Source organism: Sarcophilus harrisii, chromosome 4, assembly GCF_902635505.1.
Source record: "Sarcophilus harrisii chromosome 4, mSarHar1.11, whole genome shotgun sequence".
Lineage (NCBI taxonomy): Eukaryota > Metazoa > Chordata > Mammalia > Dasyuromorphia > Dasyuridae > Sarcophilus > Sarcophilus harrisii.
Window position 1 is genome coordinate 422,748,617 of NC_045429.1, and position 21,353 is coordinate 422,769,969.

The 21,353-nt window shown below is 37.0% G+C and overlaps 1 protein-coding gene across 1 annotated transcript in view; it reads left to right on the forward strand.

The window, feature by feature from the left end:
• Positions 1 to 14,968, forward strand: part of HMGCS2 (3-hydroxy-3-methylglutaryl-CoA synthase 2) — a 28,598-nt gene extending 13,630 nt beyond the window's left edge. Inside the window, exons 5-10 of the mRNA XM_003769851.4 lie at positions 770 to 935; positions 2,956 to 3,126; positions 5,646 to 5,752; positions 7,230 to 7,355; positions 10,680 to 10,825; positions 14,507 to 14,968. Of these exons, the coding sequence (XP_003769899.3) occupies positions 770 to 935; positions 2,956 to 3,126; positions 5,646 to 5,752; positions 7,230 to 7,355; positions 10,680 to 10,786 (677 nt within the window). The 3' untranslated portion in view covers positions 10,787 to 10,825; positions 14,507 to 14,968. The remainder of the gene's footprint in view (positions 1 to 769; positions 936 to 2,955; positions 3,127 to 5,645; positions 5,753 to 7,229; positions 7,356 to 10,679; positions 10,826 to 14,506) is intronic.
• The last annotated feature ends 6,385 nt before the right edge of the window (positions 14,969 to 21,353 follow it).

The following is a 21,353-nucleotide window of genomic DNA, read 5'->3' on the forward strand; positions in this document are numbered from 1 at the left end:
ACTTTGCTAAATGCTAGACATACAAAGAAAAAAATAGAATGTCTCTTGCCAACGAATGCCTCATTTATCTATTTATCTAATCAATCACCTTTTATTAAACATCTACTGTGTATCCAGTACTTTCCTCAGTGCTAGGCCAAGAAAAAATAGAATGTCCCTTGCCAACAAATGCTTCATCTATCTCTTCATCTAATCAATAACCATTTATTAAACACCTACTAAATATCCAGCACTTTCTTAAGACAAAAATAGAATGTCCCTTGTTCCCTAGGAATGCACATTCCAATGAGAGAAAACAAAATGTACAAATATCCACTCTCTGAAAAATAGATATAAAGTCTTTGTACACATTGTATCTATCTTTCCCTAACTCTCAGAAAATCTATAAGCTTCTTGAAGGCAACCCTCAATACTTGAGGGTATACAAAGCCATTTTTGTCTTTGTATACCTAAATGCCTTATTAAGAGTAGATACTTAGTTAAAATTTATTGAATTGAATTGAATGCTATGTTTTCCTTCCTTATTCACTCAACCATATTCAATTAACAATTGTGCTCCTCTGACATCTAATGGCATTTTGGATGTCTTCTTCTCGATACAGTCCACTTTGTATTGTAATTATTTATATGCACTATTTTTCTCCTTCAAAACCATAAGCCAAGAACCGTGAATTATTGATCCTTGTATCCCTCCTAGTTCTTAGCAGAGGCTTGCACATAGTAGGTGCTCAGTAGGCTCAAGTAACTTGTACATTTTCTTCCCTACCAGCTGGCACCGAAAGACCTTTCACCCTGGACGATTTCCAGTACATGATTTTCCATACCCCTTTCTGCAAGCTAGTCCAGAAGTCCGTAGCACGTCTGCTGTTCAATGACTTCTTGTCAGCCAAGACTGATGTTCAGAATAGCCGCTACAAGGGTCTAGAGGCTTTCAGGTAAATTCTCGTTTATAAGAAACCTATTGAGCCTAGAAACAACAGTGATAAGGTATAAGAATCCTCGTCCCCATAGGAATACCAGATTCACTTGAGATCTTAAGATGGAAAGGCAGATCTGGGAGAGGGAGTGGGGGGAAGGAGAGAAAAATTGGAACAAGAAGTTTGGCAATTGTCAGTGCTGTAAAGTTATCCATACGTATAACCTGTAAATAAAAGGCTATTAAAATTTTGAAAAATAAAAATAAATAAATAAATGAATGAATGAATAAATAAATAAATAGATAGATAGATAGATAGATAAATAAATAAAAGATGGAAAGGCAGGTAAGTGATCCATAGCTACTTAAGATGCAATCTCTATGTTAATCACCAGGTGGCACTCAGGTACACTCGTGCGGAATCCTAGCCAGACTCCCAAAGCTTCCACACTTAATCCTTCACCTGTGGATCCAGAATGGAGTAGATTCCACTTGTCTCCTAGTCACCAAAAAATCAGCCTAGTACCAGTCTGGTTTCATTTAGTCAAAGTAAAGTAAAGGTTGTAATCACTTATTCCATAACTTCCTCATAGTAACTTGTCCCCATCACATTAAGATGCTCATTTTCTTCCCAATACTAAAATTGCTGAGTAAAGTCCTCTGAGAAGAGCAAGAAATTTCCAATCCCCGATGATGGTAGACCTTAATCTCTATTAAGATCAGAGTTTGGAAGTATAGAATCATAGACTTGGAGATAAAAGGAACCTTTGAAGTCATTTTACAATTGAAGAAACTAAAGGTTTAAATGGTCAATATGAAGGTTCCACCGTGGCAGAATGAACTCGGAGCCTCTGATTCTGGATCCATTTATAGGTATAATTGACCTATTATCAGGAAGACCCAATTCAAATCCAGACTCAATCACTTACAAGCTGACCTTGTGCAAGTCACTTAATCTGTCCGCCTCAATTTCCTCAATTGTAAAAAGACGATAATAATAGCAGCTATCTTACAAGAGCTGTTGTAAGGATGAAATTGGATAATATATGTAAAACACTTTGCAAATCTTAAAGTGCTATAAAAATATAGTTATTGTTGTTATTATCATCTTAATCAGTATTATTATTTTATGAGCATATAGCTTCCCATCCTTTTGGTACTTTTTGAAAGAGAATAATGAGGAGTGAAAAGGAAAGAGGTCTCAAAATAAATCCAAACTGTGTTCAAAAATGGTTTGAAACACAGGAAACAGACTTTCTCTGAGCAGAGCTCCCAATCATACTCAGCAAGAAAAGGTCAGAGAAAGAAGAGCCAGATGAGGATGAGACTTGAGAGAGGGGATGTAGCTAATTATTGTAATTCTGGGCTGTAAACATAGCAGACAGATATCTAGAGCTGACTCCCACCTCCATAATCACTTCCATATTGCTCACATTTCTGTTCCCAGATGAGGGGCTGAGCTGTTGACATAATACAGAGCTCCCATCTTCACACATTTAAAGCAAGACTGACTTTCCCTTTTAGTCATGGCCCCAAAGCATTACAAATAGAAGTATAATCCCAAAGAACCTTCACTCTGCTAAGAGGATCTTTCATAAAGGAGTCATCTGCTTAAAAGTTTTGGAAGCATTCCTTATATCACTTTCCTAGCCATCTCTGGGACACCAGGTGGTGCAAGGGATAAAGCACTGGACTTGGGATGAAAAAGATCTGGGTTCAAACCTACTAATTGTGGAATGCTGGGCAAGTCACTTAACTGCTCTCTGTCTCAGTTTCCTCATCTGTAAAATAGAGATAATCATAGCACCTACCTCCCAGGGTTGTTGAGGATGAGAGTTGTGAGGATCAGAGGAGATAGTTATAAAGTATTTTGAAAATATTAAAGTATTATTTCATTAGTAGCCATTATTATTATCATCTCCCTCCTTTTCTAGAGCTTATCAAATATTACAAAAGCATCATCTGTAAGGTGAAGCATCTTCACCCTGATCTCTGTCTCTCTTCAGTGTTCACATTTTGTTTCCTGATTCATCTTGCAGGGATTTGAAGCTAGAAGATACCTACTTCAACAAAGATGTAGAAAAAGCTTTTCAAAAAGCTTCTCAAGATATATTCAACCAGAAAACCAAATCCTCACTCAACCTCTCCACTCTAAATGGGAACATGTACACCTCTTCCCTCTATGGGTGCCTGGCGTCCCTCCTCTCTCAGTGAGTATTTTTTTCCCCTAAGAAAACAAGTTCCTCCCGTAATTGCTATCGTTCTGGGTCTGATTCTATCTCTAGTCTTTGAAAGAATACCCAAAGAGTATATCCTGGTTATAGTTAACTTTAAAGATGATTCTCTTAAAGAATATGATTGCCATTTGTGTATATTTTTAAGTAGCTTGTAAGCTCCCTGAGGGTAGGAGCCATATTCTTTATCTTTTATTGTTGTTGTTTAACACAGTTCCTGATAAATATTTGTTGGTTTTTAACTGGGAAACAAGAGGAAGGATTATATTAAATTCAATAATCCCAATAAATTTAATATTTACATATAAGAAATACCCAGAAAGTAATACAGACATTGTTCATAAAAAGGATAGCTCACATAACTATAACATTTTATCAATAAGCAGACATTTATTATGCTCCTGCTATGTACCATGCACTGTGCTAGGCACTGGGTATACAAGTACAAAAGTGAAACAGACCCTTCCTTCAAGGACTCTTGTATTCTTTGAGGGAAGACAACATGTGCATAGTTACATGTCTGTGCATATATACATATATATATATATAATGTGTGTATGTACATTGGGTATGTATATAGGTATATACACACACATGTATATTGTGCACATAATACAAAATCGATGCAAAATGATTTGGTCAAAGGGAGCATTAGATGTTTGGGGATATCAGGAAAGATTTTATATAGAAATCAGATCTTGATTTAAATCTTAGAAAATACTAGGAATTCTAAGAGGCAGAGAGGATGAAGGGAATATATTCCAAATATAAAGTATCAACAACAACAATAAGTCAAGAGTAATTCTCACTATCTACCTTTCTCTCTAAAGTATTCCTTAGATGCTTTTCATACTTGTCTTTCCTTTTTTCCTTTTGTTCATGAAAATTTGTTGAGCATCTATTATATGTACATATGTCAAGATGGGATGTAAAGATGAAAAACACTCAATCTTCCCTCTTCCAGCTTTCCATCTTGAGAGGAATAAGAGAAATGTCATACAAATAAGAGTGTGACCAATACCATGACAAAGATATGAACCAAACATTATCAAAGTCCAGAACATAAGGAATCAGCTCTTCCTGGTATTGGGCATTTTCAGGGAAGAGGTGTCACTTTAACTGGGTCTTACAGGATACTTGGACAACTAGTGGTGCAATGGATAAAGTTCCAAGGTTGGAGCCAGGAAGATTTGAGTTCAATTCTGGCCTCAGACATTTATTAGCTGTGTGACTAAGACCTGAGTTCAAATCTGACCTTAGAATTTATTAGAATTGTGACCCTGTTTGCTTCAGTTCTTCATCTAATTGAGAAAGAAATGGCAAATCACTCCAGAATCTTTTCCAAGGAAAACCCTAAATAGGTCCATGAAGAATCAGGCATGACTGAAAAATGATTGAACAATAGGATGTAGGAAGTTTGGGATTTTGGACAGATAGCTACGGGAAGGAAGTGAATTACAAGCAAACGGAATGGCACTAAGCACTAAAGTAGATTCAGTCTGACCATAGGAACATAGGATTTAATTCATTTCAATTCCACAAAGCATTGATTAAGTTTCTGTTGTATGTAAAGCAATGAGCTAGGCAGCTTTTTACAAAAACAAAACTACCATCAAGGAGCTAACAGACTAGGAGGCAGGTGGAAACATCATATAGATACAGATAAATATATACAGATTACTTTTGAGGAAGAGAGTTCTTACTCCAGGGCAAGCAGAATGGTAATTCCCATTGAAAGTAGTATATATGGGATCTGCTTTGCAGAAAGCCAGGGACTTTTAGCAGTGCAAATGAGGACAGAGTACATTCACACTCTAGGCAGGAGTGATATAGACCAAGGACAAAGTCAGAGAGGCAGAAGGACTACCAAGTCCAGGTCCAAATTTAACTTAAACATAGAATAAACTGATTTTTTTAAAAAGGTGGAATATATATAATTGATATCATGTAGCTTACCTTCTCAGTGGGTATGGGAGGGACTGAGAGAAAAGGAAAGAATTTGAAACTCAAAATGTAAAAATAAAAAGACATTTAAAATAACAAAAAAAATTGAAATGTTATTAAAATGAGAAGGAAAGAATAATGTGAAATAGCTTCAAAGGAAAATTGGAACCAGATTGTGAATGGTTTCTATCAGAAGCAATAGGGAACCTATTCTGGAATGGGAGAATGACATGTGGTAAATGTTCATGAAAAAAAGCCCCTACTTTGACCTTAAGAGAGATTTTCTTTGTCTTTTGTCTCTAATTCTTATACTGTCCCAAGTTCCCTGTTTCTCAGGGATATAATATATTGGCTGCTCTTCTCAATACTATCCAGTCCTTGGGTTTGTCTCCAAGATTTCTCAGACAATTCTAATGGCCGCAAAGCCTCATGAAGTTAATAATTAGGAAGGACAAGTGCATTTGGGTTGGGGTACAGGAGCAGGTGGGTTTGGGGGGCCGTGGGATTAAATGTTAGTCCTTTGCATGAAGGTGATTTCTGTCTCATGGCAGACACACTCCCCAGCAGTTGGCCGGGGCCAGAATCGGTGCCTTCTCTTATGGCTCTGGCTTGGCAGCAAGTTTATTTTCAATCAAAGTTTCCCAGGATGCTACTCCTGGTAAGTCTCATTTTTCCTTGAAGTCATATCTTGGCAAGACACAGTTTTTAATAAAAATAGTAGCTCTTGTGTTTTTGTCCCTTTGAGGTCTACAAAGTACTTTATCCTGAGTATTTTTATCTCAAAGAGATAAAATGAAAGAAATGAGTGTCAGAGAAATGAGATGTTTTACCGTGTGCTTGTTCCAGTTGTCTGACTTAATCACCAAGCTAACTATAGTACCGAATAGCTACTATGTGCTGGATGCTATGAGGCATCTATATTATTTAATTTCATATTAAAAAATAGCATGTCATTAAAGAGAGAGGGTCAGCCTAAGAATCAGGAAGACTTGGGGCCAAATTCTGACACTGTTACATAGTGGTTATGTGATCCTGAAAAAATCACTTTTAACCATTTGATGCCCCAGGATCCTCTTAAGCTATAAATTAGAAAGGAGTTTGCAATCTGCATAGGAAGAAAGACTTTTCCCCAAGATGAAATCAAACACTGGCCCAAACAAATAGTACTTTATGTTTATAGACTTGCTTTTTGGGTTTACAAAATACTTTCACATACATGAATTATATCATTTGATTCTTACAATAACCCATTAAAAAGGGCCTTTATTAAGGAGAGATAAAAGGGAGATGCTACGTACATAAGTGTATGTATGTATGTATATACCAGTTAGATAGATACAGACTGACAGACAGAGAGACAGATAGATAGATACACATGGATAGAGAGATAGATATAGATTTAGATTGATTAGATAGATACACAGATACAGAGAGAGAGAGAGAGAGGGAGAGAGAGAGAGAGAGGAGTTGAATAATGGATGGAAAGATAGATACATAGACAGACAGATAGATAGATGGATCAATGGATAGATGAATTCATAAATAGATGATTGATAGATAGATAGATAGATAGATGATAGATGGATGGATGGATGGATAGATGGATGGGAGTTGGATGATAAACTTTACGGTCCCTTACAGATCTAAATTCTTTGATTCTATGATGAGAATGTAAGCTCCTTGAATTCAAGGACTTTCTTTTTGCTAATATTTGTATTCCTAGTGCTGAGCTCAGTGTCTAGAATGCAGTAAACTTAACAAATTCTTGGTGACTTGCCTTGACAAAAATATTACAATCTGGGTTTAGATTTTGGTTCTATCACTTAACAGCTATGTGATTATTTAACAACTCTGAGAGTTTATTTATTTATCTATAAGATAAAGATGATAATAACTGCAACTATTTCCGAGTTGGTGTAAGGTCCAAATGAGTAAATAATGTTTGTGAATTTATTTGTGATCACACCATGTTAAATAATTTTGATCTGTGATTATGCTAGTATAGAAGAATCCTTGGTACCCAGTTCATTGCCATGAACATTGAAATTTCTTTCTAATAATGGAGTTCGATAATGAAAATGAAGCATATTTCATCTTCTCATAATGCATTTTCTCTTCCCATTTTTTTCTCCCAGGATCCCCTCTGGAAAAATTAATGTCTAGTGTATCAGATTTGCCAAAACGCCTGGCCTCCCGCAAGCGTGTGTCCCCTGAGGAATTTTCTGAAATCATGACCCAGAGAGAGAAATATTCCCATGAAGGTGAGGGAAAAGAGACAGGGGGAGAGGAGAAAGAATGTTCTTTCTACTCCATGTTGTGGTTGGGAGGAAAGCTATATCATATACTACTGTGACTATGTCAGGAAAGGAGATGTTTCAGTTTTAGAGAGTTGGTTTGGGTTTAAGCATCTACAGGATGTGATTGAAAAGAAAACTCTGGAGTCTAGGAAGACAGGAGGGATAAATAAGAGAAAGAAGGACCCAAAGAAGATGTATGGAAGGTGAGAACAGATGTGGTTCAGAGAAAAAGCAGAACTTCCCATAAAAGTCAGCTTCAAGACTCTGTTTTAATAGCCTTTGTCCTAAGGGGCTGAAACCAGGACAAGTCCAAGAACAGAAACCGAAAGTCAAGTGTAGGAAAGTTTTCCAGAGAACATCAGTCTCACTTAGGGAAGGGGGTATTTTAGAACATAATGGAAAAAAATGAAATGCTCAAAATGAAGGAAAAACTTATTCCACTGGGTGAATTTCTCAAGGATCACATGAAATCACCAAAGTACAAGAAAGAGATATAGAGAAAAGAGGAAATACAAAGGAACCTCAACCCAAAAACACTAGCAAAGAATGAGAAGATTTTTAGTGGAGAAAGAGTGTGTTTAATCAGAGGGGGGAAAAAAACAGATTTCAAGAATTTTTAAAAATAATTAAATCACAACAGCAACAGCCTTCTACTTGGCTCTCTGAAGTCAGGACAGAGAGATGGGGAAGTGTATATAACACTAGGCATAGAATCAGTGTAATGCCAGAGAAACTGAGGCAAGATAGAGATTAGAGAGTTTTTAATATTTTATTAATTGGAGAGTTTAATTGATTGACTGGACAAGACTCTCATCTCAGAGTATCCAGTGGCAAATGTGAGGATTCCAGGTTTTTTTATAGGCCTCTTGAAACAAAGAAAGAAAAGAGTGCGAAGTTTCTGAACCATAAATTTGGTTCTAGCAAGTCAGAGTCAGTATGTCAGAATAAATAGAAGTAAAGATGTCAATGAGGTATCCGGGATAGTCTTACCCTTTGGAATATTTAGAGGGGGTAGTGCCATAAATTCTTGAGGGCAGAAGGAATTAGGAGCCAGGAAGTCTGAACTCCCCCTTATCTTGAGTCTTACATTGACAATTTATAACCTTAGAGCAAATGATCCTCAGTCTTAATGAACCGGAGAGGGGTTTTGCAACTAAGGGGATTGAGGCAGAACGGTTAAGAAAACTGAGATAGAACAATTCGGGGAAATTCAGTCAGGATAATTAGGGAAACTAATGCAGGGAAACTGAGGTAGAACAGTTCAAGGAGACTCTGGCATAACATCAGGAAGACTCATTTTCATGAATTCAAATCTGGTCTTAGACACTTAGTTGTGTGATCCCCTGGGCAAGTCACTTAACACTTTTTCAGTTTCCTAATCTGTAAAATGAGTTGGCGAAGAACTACTCCAGTACTTTGCCAAGAACACCCCAAAAAGTGGAACTATGCCCAGTGGGTTATCAAATTGTGCATATTCTTTCATCCAGCAGTGTCTCTACTGGGCCTGTATCCCAAAAAGATCATAAAAAATAGAAAAGGACCCACATGTGTAAAAATCTTTGTAGCAGTCCTTTTTGTAGTGGCAAGAAACTAGAAACTGAGTGGATGCCCATCATTTGGAGAATGGCTGAATAAGTGATGGTATATGAATGTTATAGAATATTATTGTTCTATAAGAAACAATCAGTAGGATGATTTTAGAGAGGCCTGGAGAGACTTACAGGAACTGATGCTGAGTGAAGTGAGTAGAACCAGGAGAACATTATGCACTACAATAGTAAGATTATATGATGATTAATTATGATGGAATTGGCTCTTTTCAACAATGAAGTGATTCAGGCCAATTCCAAAAGACTTGGGATGGAGAGAGCCATCTGCACCCAAAAAGGGGACTGTGTAGACTGAATGTGGATCACAACATAATTTTTTCACCTTTTTATTGTTGTTTCCTTGGGGTTTTTTTAATTTTTTCTCATTTTTCCCCTTTTTGATCTATTTGTTTGTGCAGCATGATAAATGTGGAAATATGTTCAAAGAATTGTACATGTTTAACATATATTAGATTACTTGCTTTCTAGAGATAAGGTGAGGAAGGAAGGGAGAAAAATTTGAAACACAAGGTTTTGTAAATGTGAATGTTGAAAACTATCTTTGCATATATTTTAAAAATAAAAAGCTATTAAAAAAAACCAAATGGGATAACAAAGAGTTGGACATGACTAAAACAACTGAACAGCAATAATAGCTATTTGGCCTTCAAAATCTAAAATCATAATATTGAAGAGATTTTACAAATCATCTAGGTGGCAGCACAATAGATAGAGACAGTATTGAGAAGATGTGAATTCAAATCCTACCTCAGGCATTTACTAATTATGTGACTATTAGAGAAGGCCTCTGTCTACCTCACTTTCCTCATCTATAAAACAAGAATAAAAATGGCACTTACTTCAGAGGGATGGTATAAAGATCATTGAGTTAATATATGTCTTCTTTGACCTTTACAAATGTTAATTATCATAATAATAATTATTATTAAAATTCCCTTATTTGACAAATGAAGAAATTGAAGTCCTATAGGATTAATTTACTCCTAGCACAATGCCTTGCATGATTTTGTGATTCAGTCAACTCTTCATGACCCTACTTGGGGTTTTCTTGCAGAGATACTGAAGTGGTTTGCCATTTTTTCCCTTCAGTTTATTTAACAGATAAGAAAACTGAGGCAAACAGGATTAAGGGATGTACCCAGAGTCACACAGTCTGAATGTCTGAATGTCAAATTTGAACTCAGGAAAATGAATTCCTGATTCTTGGCCCAGTACCCTATCTATTATACTACATTATATGTATAATATTACTTAATAAATGATGGTTGACTTGAATTGAATTTCCAAAGTTCTTCCCCGAGGTCCTGGAACTTCTATGATGTTAATAAATGTTTACTAATTGACTATTGAGGGGCCAAGATTTGAATCCAAATATAATGCTCTTTGTACCATACCACACAATGATACAGCTTTGATTCTTTCATTAAATGGTCATTCAGTCAGTCAGTCAACAAGTATTTATTAAGCACTTTCTATGCCAAGTTCTATAGATAAAAAGAATGGAAAAAATTGTCCACACCCTCAAGGAGTTTACATTCTAATGGAGAAAAAAAAAGCTAGAAAATCTTTTGAGTAATTTTGCTTCCACTTTGGGTTTATAACAAATTCTTAGTCCTTCCTATTCCCATAATCCCCCAAAGTATTTTGTATAATGTTTCTTCTTTTTTTCTCCTCCCAGTGAATTTCTCTCCTCCTGGTGACGTAAACAGCCTCTTCCCAGGCACATGGTACCTGGAACGAGTGGACGGGATGCATCGCCGCAAGTATGCAAGGCGGCCTCTCTAGGAGGAACAGGTGGACCATTCGCCTGTGGTGAATCATCAGGTTTGTTGAACAGAACTATGGTCTAGTGCCATCTGGGATGCTATGTCCTATTTTAATCACTGCCCCTAAAATGTCACAGTAGGGCTGAAGAAGAGGAATGGGCAAAATATGGAAGTACAGAAGAAAATCTGGGACTCTTCATCCTGGAAAAAAGAAGTCTGAAAAGGGATAAGATCAGAGTTTGTAAGCTGACAAAGGGAATGGACAAGCTGGTCCCCATCTGCTCTAAAGGAAAGGCTACTTTCCCTGATTACCAACTTAAGGAGCACCTTATTCTAAGAGGGTAAAACAGCTTCCCCAAAGGGGTTTGAATGTGTTCCTATGTGGCAGATTCACAAGGGAAACAAAGCTATTTGAGGTTTTTCTGTTTCTGCCATACACTAGCTGTGTGACCCTCATAAAGTCACACATTCTCAGTGTTTTAAGACTATAGGTTATACAGGACGTGACAACCTATGATAGTGGATAGAATTTCCTCATATTGGAGTTCTCTGAAACTCCCATATGAGTTTTGTGAATCACATGAATTCATGAAATGTGAAATCACACATCCACGTGATTTGTGAATCACAAATGAAATCACAGATCCAATCTTACTTTCTATCCAAATCCTTTGACATTGATTTTGTGAAGAATAACCAGACTTTTTGATCACACATTCCTTGATGTCACTTTCAGAGGCAGAAACTTGGATTAGGAAAACATGGGACTGACTAATGTAGTACATTATGGCATCACTAGGGTGAGGTAACCAGGACTTTGTGACAGTGTATTGAATTTTGGGGAGAGGGATTTTCTGTCCATCCAAAATTAGTTGGCAATAATTGGCCAAAAAAAAAAAAAGACATTTTCTGCACTGTCCTGCCCTCCTTTTCTATCTCAATGTTCCTAGAGACTCTGCTTCAGCACCACTAAAGAGTGTCTCAATAGGTCGCCCATCCACCCATACTGAAAATGTGTTTCTTTCAGTTTGCTCCACTGTAGTTTGTGGAGACTACTCAGGTATATGTACTCCTAGTTATGGTTCTATTTACATGCTAAGGCTAAGGGCAGCTAGGTGGCGCCATAGTGCACAGCATACTGAGCTTGGAGTTGGGAAGACTCAAATTCTTGAGTTCAAACCCAGCCTCAGACACTTACTAGTTGTGTGACCCTGGGCAAGTCACTTAATCCTGTTTGCCTCAGTTTCTTCATCTGTAAAATGAAATGGAGAAGGAAATGGCGAACCACTCCAGTGTCTTTGCCAAGAGAATACCAGTTGGAGTCATTGAGAGTTGGGCACAACTGAAAACAACTCAACAATATTTTTGCAATGCCCTGTGTCTACTACAGAGAAGATGAAAGCATCTTTTGAAGGAAAATTGGAGAATTTCTTGTCAGCAGGCAAGTTTAACCTGGCCTGCATTTACTTTGGAGACAAAGGTACTAGAGACTGATTGGAGCCAGATATCCATAATCCATTAGTTAATTAATGTGTTTTCCATCCAAAAAGCAAAACAGGATATAAGGATTTCTAAAAAAAAAAAAAAAAAAAAAAAAAAAGACCTAAAACTATCCCCATATTAAATATTTTCAGTCCTATTCTAATCCTTTGTGAATTACAAGATAAATCAATTGCCTTAATCCAAAGATTGGGTGGTATCGATGAAGAAAGAAAAGAGTATTTGGACAACTAGTCCCTGAATAGTTGAACACTGACTCTTAATGAACTAAGTAACTGATTATCAGAATGTCAGCATTTTTAGCTGAAGTGTGTACTTTCAGAAAGAGTGTAGACCAGTGGCTTTCAAAATGGGGTTCCCCAAATTGCTTTCAAAACATCCTGAAGGTCAAAACTATTTTCATACTAATAATACTAAGACATTTTCATTTCTAAGATGGTAAAATATATCTATACATATCTATATGTCTATCTATCTATAGAGATAGATAGATAGACAGATAGATAGATAGATAGATATAGATGATGGATAGATGGATGGATAGATAGATAGATAGATAGTGATAGGTAGATATCCCCTCCTGGATCATTGCTTTGTCATGGCAAAAGGGCTGACATAGATCAGTTAAACTGTGAATTATGCCATGCAGGAATACCCAAGATGGTCATAGTAGAGCCAGTAGAGAAGGAAATGGCAGCCCATTCCCATATCTTTCTCAAGAAAAGCTCATGTATGTATAAAAGCTTGGCCTGCTATGGTTCATAGGTTGATGAAGAGTTGAATATGACTGAACCTCTGAAGAACAATATGTAAATATATCTATATAGATGTGTAGATATAAATAGAAATATATGTCCATAAAGATATGTAGATATATAAGTAAATATATTTCTGCTGAGTCTAGAATTCCTGCCCAGGGGAGTTTCAAACCTCCCCCAGTAAAGGGACATCTCTCCCAAAGGGGCAAATATGATACCAAAGAAAACTTCATGATGATTATATAAGTAGTTTAATAATCACATGGACAACTTACCATTGGGGCCATCAGACAATCTAATGGATTTCCAATGCCTGCAAAGACCCTGCAAAAGCCTCGTGGTAATTATAGAAATCAAACAAAGGGAGGCGAGACTATAGATCATCATTACATCTATTAGTGTGGTTTGTCTAGTGTTTTGATTTACTGCTGGGTATTGGACTGATTCCCAGGACTCGGGCATCAGAGCAGGTGGTTAGATGTCCAGCCATTCAAGGCCATGTACTGATCAGTTTAAATAAGTTCCCTAGCTCACACAAGGTTATTTGTGGACACTGTGTCCTTATTATGACTTTCATCCCAACAGGGACCCCATCCAAACCAAAATGAATCTCACGTCTCAATCAGGATCTCATAATCTTTATAGAAGTATAGATAGATATAGATACATACCTCTATAAACATATACATATATAGATGTAAATACATTTCTATATAGATATATATGTGTAAATATAGACATGTAGATAGATCTATATATAGTTGTATATGTAAATATATCTATAGAGATATAATATAAATAAAACGTACCTTCAATAATTTTTAAGAATGTAAAGAGGTCCTAAAACTCAAAAAAAGTTTGAGAATTGTTATTTTAGGATATCTCAGAGGTCTCCAGTAACCTGATATCCATGACTGAATTAATAGAACTTTGAATTGAGAGAACAAAGCTATAAAGTGATTTTAGAGTTGGTGTATTAGGGAACTAGAGCCTCTTCAAAGTGTGGGCCCTAAGACTTCAATTTTCATGGACTTTCTGGCTGTAGCCTTTGTTAGAATTGATATTGACCCGAAAGCACCCAACCTGGCCACTGTTATTTCTGCCCCCCCAAATTTGGGCAACTTTTTATGCAAATCCATTTTTAAGGACCATGGATTTCAAATGAAAGCTCATCCTGCCCTGTTTTGTTCTGCAGAGATAGTAATAGTTGCATGGATCCATATTAAGGCAGCTTTCCTGCTGTTCTGACCATCTTTGAGGGAGAATATGCATCAAACAGATCACCAATTTCATATTCTTCCCATATGACATAAAAACAGGAAAGTGGAAATCTATAAACACAAGCTGAGGCTATGACTGGGAAAGGTCAAGATGAAAGTCAGTCCCAAAGCTTTGTCATCCTAATTCAAAGAAGGCAAGGGCTTCCTGGGTGGTAATTATGGAGCCCATAAGACTAAATTTCTCTCCCTCTGTTTCTCCAGGCCCATCCAGGCATAGGATGAAGTGGGCTTCAGGAGATACTGATCATGAGCAATGCAGAAAGTCCACATTTCTGCTCCTAGCAGCAAAAATCTGCCCTCAACTGTCAAAGCACCACATGGGCTGGACCAAATCAACATGAGCACACAACACGGTGCTTTTGCTAGCAATGCATTCCAGTCATGAACGACTCGTAGAGCCTTTTCCCTTTGAAGACCACCAGCACCCACACACCCCCCTGTGTATGAAGCACATTTATGAAGCCAAGTACAAAGGACCCCTTAGTGAAGGGGACAAAGATGGAAGACACAAAGTGAAATCTACCATTTATCCCCAAGAGAGTAACATGAGTGAAATCTTCACTGTATTCTATTCAATTCAACAAGCATTATTAAATGCCTACTATGTGCCAGGTTACCAGTCTAGGAACAGAAAGATTCTAAAATAAAAACATTCCTTGCTCTCAAGGAACTCACTCTCTGATAGGGAGAGATAGGACATATATATATATATATATAAATAAATACATTACTAGTTAGAATGAGGGCAAAATACGAGTCTTGGCAAAGAATAATAACACATATAGTACTTTTAGGTTCACAAAGTGCTTTCTTCATAATAAACATGTGAGGTAGTAAGCAGCAGAAGAAATATGAGATAGAAGGGCAGAGAGTGGGGAACAAGATCAAGAAAGGATTCTCAAAATCAGAGAATTTTTTTATTTTTATTTTTATTATTTTTACCAGTTACATGTAAAAAACAATTTTTTGATTATACATGTACACTCATTTTTATATGTTTCCTTATGAATTATGTTTGGACAGAAAATTCAGACTAATAGGGAAAAAGCAAAAGGAGAAAAAAACCAAATGTTAAAATAGTATATGAAAATCAGAGAAACTTAGAACCAGAAGGACCTGAGTCAAATCCCAGTCTATCAAAGTCGATCAACATTCCCATTACATTATAGTTGACAAGTGGTCTTGGACATCCAGGATTCCCAAACTGTTCCCAGTGGCATTCCAGATTGTCAAAGTGAACTCACAGGGGCACAAAAGAATATTTATATTTCTGACCTAATTACTTAATGCATAGAAATATAAGCTTTTTTTTTTTTTTTTTTTTTGGACAAAAAGTGCCATGAAAAAAAATTTACCAAGACAATAGGGTATTATAAACAGAGAAAGTTTGGGAATTCATTATCTACATGAAGACTTCCAAAGAGAGGGTCCCTGTCACACACATACCCCAGGCAGCCCATTCCATTTGGGGATATCTCTCATTGGTAGGTGATACTGACTGAGATCCCACTCAAATTTGCTCCTCTGTAATTTCATTATTGCTCTTGGTTCTTCCATTGGGAAGAACTCCTCCCCCAAATGGCATCCCTTAAAATCCTTGAAGACATCTATAATGCTAGAAGAAAAGCACTGAAAGAGTAGAAGAATTTCAATAAGTGAAGCTGTGGAGGCAGGAAATTCCAGACATTGGAATTCAGATGTACAAAGACAGAGATTCAAGGGAAACCAAGGCAAGGTCCAGGAATAATTAATTAATAGATCTAGGGACTCATGACACAAATATGTCTTGCTTCATCTGTTCCTCTGTCTCTCCTTCCCTCTCCTCCTACCTGCTTCCTTTTTCCTTATTGTATCATAAAAAATTAATTATTAGAAAACATATAATACATACATTCAGAATATTTCAGATCTGAAATACCCAAGATCATCTAGTCCAATCCCCTACTTCTAAAATTCCTGAATGTCTCCAGATGAAAATTCTTCAGGTTGGGGTATATTTTGACAACAGAGATTCCAAGAATTGTGAATATTTACAAAAATTAGTTCATTCTGTGTGACCTTGAGCAAGTCACTTAATTCTGATTGCTTCGCCAAAAAAATTTAGCTTATTCCAACTCATACATTATTTTTTTCCCTCACTGCTCCTTTCTCTGAACAGGTGAAGGAAGGGTGGGTCTGAGTATTTTGGGACCAGTCCACTCATCACCATTCTAGATTGTACAGCAATTCCCATAATTTTCCCTCTTTCCTGGGGAAGAAACTTTGAGGATTCCAAGGGTCATTCTAGGCCTACAGTTTCACCTGATCCCTGAGTGAAAGATCTTCATGGAGGTCTATTCCATGCATTGTTTTACCCCACTGGCAGCAACAAGGGATAAAAAAGTTCAGCTAAGGACCATGTATCTGACCATAAGACCTCAGTCTATTAACTTGGAACTCCAGCCTAAGAAGGATTTTATGGCCCCTTAAAGACATCAGCCAGCAATTGCCCCTTGATCACAAACTCATCCATCAGATTGTTTGAAGTGACTCTCAACAAGTAGACTCTAGAAGTCAGACTAAGAGAGTAATCCTGAATAATTCAAAGAGAACTTCAGTGAGTGCAAATATTCTCTAAAATGGGTTTATGGAATAGTCATGGGCCTCTGATAATAAATAGAACAACTTCATAAATCGAGGTAACAAAACCCCGACTATTCCCAAATCTCACACTGACTGGAAATTAGTCTTTTGTTACTTCTTCAGTTATTTTTACACATTTCCATTCTTCTATATTTACTGTGAGTACACAAAGCATATAAGCCAGACCAATATGACAAACAAGGGAACTTTTTGGTTGGACCCTTGGGAACCCCCTGAGAGAGATATGGACTGGATGATAACACAAGTATATGGATTTGGAACAGGAAGGAACCTGGTCTTAAAATATTCAAAGGGCCATCATATGAAATTAGAAGTAGTTTCTTGGCAGAAGAAGTTATGAAATCTTAGTTTAGGAAAAGGGCAAAATTTTCTATCACCTAAATCCAAAAGCAAAATGGTCTGCCTTGGATATAGTCAAGTAGATAATGGTTATGACCTTTTTTGGGAGGTGATTTGGAGGGAATTTCATGTTAGCCTATGTGGTCTTCCAAGTTCCTTCCAAATCTATAATTGTTTCTATGGCAGGACCAATGTACACTTAGTTCCAATATGACCCAAACTATGAAGAAAAACACAGCTATCCTCTAATCTTTATTACAATGGGAGCTTCACTTGATTTTGTAAAATATCTCAAATCAGATAATTTTGGTCTCTCTGGTAGCATGTGACAATTGAGCCAAGAAGTCCTGAGCTGGAATTTTGCCTCCCACTTACTTATTATATGACCCTAGTTAATCACTTAGCCCTGTTTGCCTCAGTTTCCCCATCTATCAAATGAGAATTACACCATATAATCTTAGATAATGGAGGCAAACAGATCAGTTGATGTATATAAAGCACTTTGCAAGCCTGAAAAAAAAAAGCTCTATGCAAATGAAACTATTATTACATTCTTATAGAAGAGGACTTGTGAACATCCTTAGGAGAGAAAGCACAGGTACGTTGTTTTAACATGCCCTTCACTCTGGCTAGTGTGGGTAAAAATATTTTAAGGTGCTAAAGTAAGATCTCATTACCTGTCATAAATCTCTGGTTTGAGGAAAAAGCAAAGGAACCAGGTATATTCAGAACTGTGGACAGAACATTGGATCTGGAGACAGAAGACCTGAATTCAAATCCAGTCTCAGATACTTCCTGGCTGTGTGACCCTAAGCAAGTCACTTAAGCATGTTTTTCTCATATATAAAGTGAGCTAGAGAAGGAAATAGCAAGAAAACTCCAACTGGGGTCACAAAGAATCAGACTCATCTGAAACTAATAAACAACAAATACTGAGAAAAGTCTTCCTCATCCCCATTCCCTATCCTTGTGTAAGGTGTCCTGCCATTTTGAGTGAGGGGGGGAAAGCCCGAGATAATTGGGATGAATGATTAGGTCAGAGATCCAGGCAAAATCACTTCACCAATATCAGGTTCCTCTCTGTATTCATGACATTCATTCTTCCTTTCCGCAGAGGAATATTCCATTATATTCATGAACCACAATTTGTTCAGCCATTCCCTAATTAATGTCATCTTTATTTTCAAGTCTCACTATCACAAAATTTGCTGCTATATTGTATTACCCGGAGACTTTCTCAGTATCTTCTGGCATAGCAAGCCTAGTGGTGGAATAGCTGGATCAAAGGAGAAGGATATTTATTTGTATTATAATAATCTTCTAACTGATCTCCCATTTTCAAGTCTTTCCCCACTCCAATCCATCCCCCCTTCAATAAACTCTAATAGCTCCCTATTACCTCCAAGATCAAACATAAAAATTCCCACTTGGCTTTCAGAGATCATCACAATTTGGTCCTTTCCTACCTTTGAAGTCTCCTCACACCTTCCTCCCTTCTATGCTGGTCTTCCTGCTGATCTCTCTGTCTCCTAGATGCTCTCCACGGATGGATGCTCTACCTCCTCAATTCCTCCTGGCTTCCCTGCCTTCCTTGCTTAAATCTGCTTAAAGGCAAGGGGCCTTTCCTTTGTCCTCCCCCAATTCTATTGACTGTCTTGACCCCATTGACTCCCATTTACTATATGTGTGTATATGTATATACATATATACACATGCATGCATATATTCACATATTCACACATATATATGGGGAAACAACCTGGAAACTGTATGCACGTATTTGCATGTATATATATATATATATATATATATATATATACACATACACACATATATGTACACATATAGTATGTATACATTGTGTATGTGTGTGTATATGTTTGTACATATATATAGTATGTACACAGTTTCCAGGTTTTCTTTCCCACAGCCCCAAGACTGTTAGAAAGTAAGCTCTTTGAATGTTTTTGCTTTTTTTTATAAACCCCATATTTATCACAATGCATGATAAATAATAAACAACTAAATAGACTGATTGACTCAGTCTAATGCATGGAAAATTCACAAGTTAGGGAAGTGGGGATAAATTAGGGCAAATCCATTATCACTATGGAGACATAGGGAGGAAGAGTAATCAAAAACTACAAACCTTAACAATGAATGTGTAGAGAAGGTTAGGAATAGCTTCGGGGAGCAGTAGGATAGAGCACTAGTCCTGAAGTCAGGAGAACCAAATCCAAATCTGGCTTCAGATATTTAACTCATACTAGCTGTGTGACCCTGGGCAATTGCCTCAAAAAAAAAAAAAAAAGCTTTTGTGAAGGACAGAGTAGGGATCCCTTGTTTAATTGTTTCAGTCTCATCCAACTCTTGGAAATCCCATTTGGGGTTTTCTTGGTGAAGATACTGGGGTTTGCCATTTTCTTCTCCAGCTCTTAGGGAGGAATAAAAGGACTGATTTGATTCAATGAGAGTCCAGTTGAAGTTAGATAACATAAATTTGCAATGTATCTACTCAATACAATTGTAAGATTTCCTTCAGCTCCCTTCTTCTCCCATTCTCTTCTTTTCAAAAGTTCTTTGTTTAAAATACCAGTGTCTAATATCACTACAATTGTTGTGAAAAAAATTTTTTGCATAGTTCTGTTCCCGGATGGGAAGTGCCAAGGGATAATATCTCTGAAAGTTCGTCCCTTTAAAGCATAATACTCCTAGAGGAGTGACTTAAATCATAAATCCATGGACTTAGGGGTCTATGGATTTCTGAAATTTTTGAAAACTTGGATGGAAAAAGGATATACATTTATCTCAATATAATTGGCTTCCTTTGTAATCCTACGTATTTTATGCATTTAATCAAGTAAGCAATAAGCATTTATTAAGCACTTAGTATGCACTAGATACAAAAGTAAAGACAGGATCTGTCCTCAAGGAGCTTACATTTTAGTGAAGCAAGATAATACATAAAAGGAAACTGAAAATGGGTGAGGGGTACCTATGAGGGCCATACGGTAATGGCTGACTAGTTTGGATCCTTCTGCAAAATGAAAGTTCAGGAAGAAACTCATTACTGGGAAAAGGAGGGAGCAGGAGCAGAAGAAGTCAGGAGAACCAAAATCAATATATTAACATGATTTGGAGAAGAGATCCATAGGTCTTCAACCTAGGACTGACAAAAATGGTTACAAACTTCTGTTCTGGAATACAATAAAAATGATGAGACAGGAAGGCAAGAAATATAAAAGTCTCCACAACAATGAAAGGACCCAAATCAGTTCCAATTGATCAGTAATGAACAGAACCAGCTACACCCAGAGAAAGAACACTGGGAAATAAGTGTGGACCACAATATAGCATTTGCATTCTTTCTGTTATTGTTTGCTTGCATTTTTGTTTTTTTTCCCAGGTTATTTTTACCTTCTTTCTAAATCTGATTTTTCTTGTGCAGCAAGATAACTGTATAAATATGTAAACATATATTGGATTTAAAATATACTTAACATATTTAACATGCATGGGACTACCTGCCATCTAGGGGAGGGGGTGGAGGGAAGAAGAGGAAAAGTTGGAATAGAAGTTTTTACAAGGATCAATGTTGAAAAATTACTTAATCCTATGTTTTGTCAGTAAAAAACTATAAAAAACATCTCCAGCTACTTTCTCTTGCCAAGCCAACACTGTTCCCTCACTGCTGGCTCAAAGGAAAAAGGATTTGTAATTACAGTTCCCAATTTCAAATCCAGATTCCACCATTTACTACCTGTGGAACCTTGGAAAACTTACTTTTACCTTTCTTGTCCAATTTCTTTGTGAGTATGGAAGGGCGTTGAGTTATATGACTATCCCTTATAGCTCTAACTCATCCCTGTGACCTTTTCCAATGTTATGAAGTACAAGGACACTGGGCTAACTTCTAAGACATAATTTATTGGATGGTTATTTTCAAGCTACAGTGAAGGCTCTATTTGGGAGTATGAGCAATGATGAAACTACTACCAGGGTCCAGGGAAAACACCACAACTCATGAGCTGGGTTTCCTCTCTGCTGCTGAGCTGATCTTGCCAGC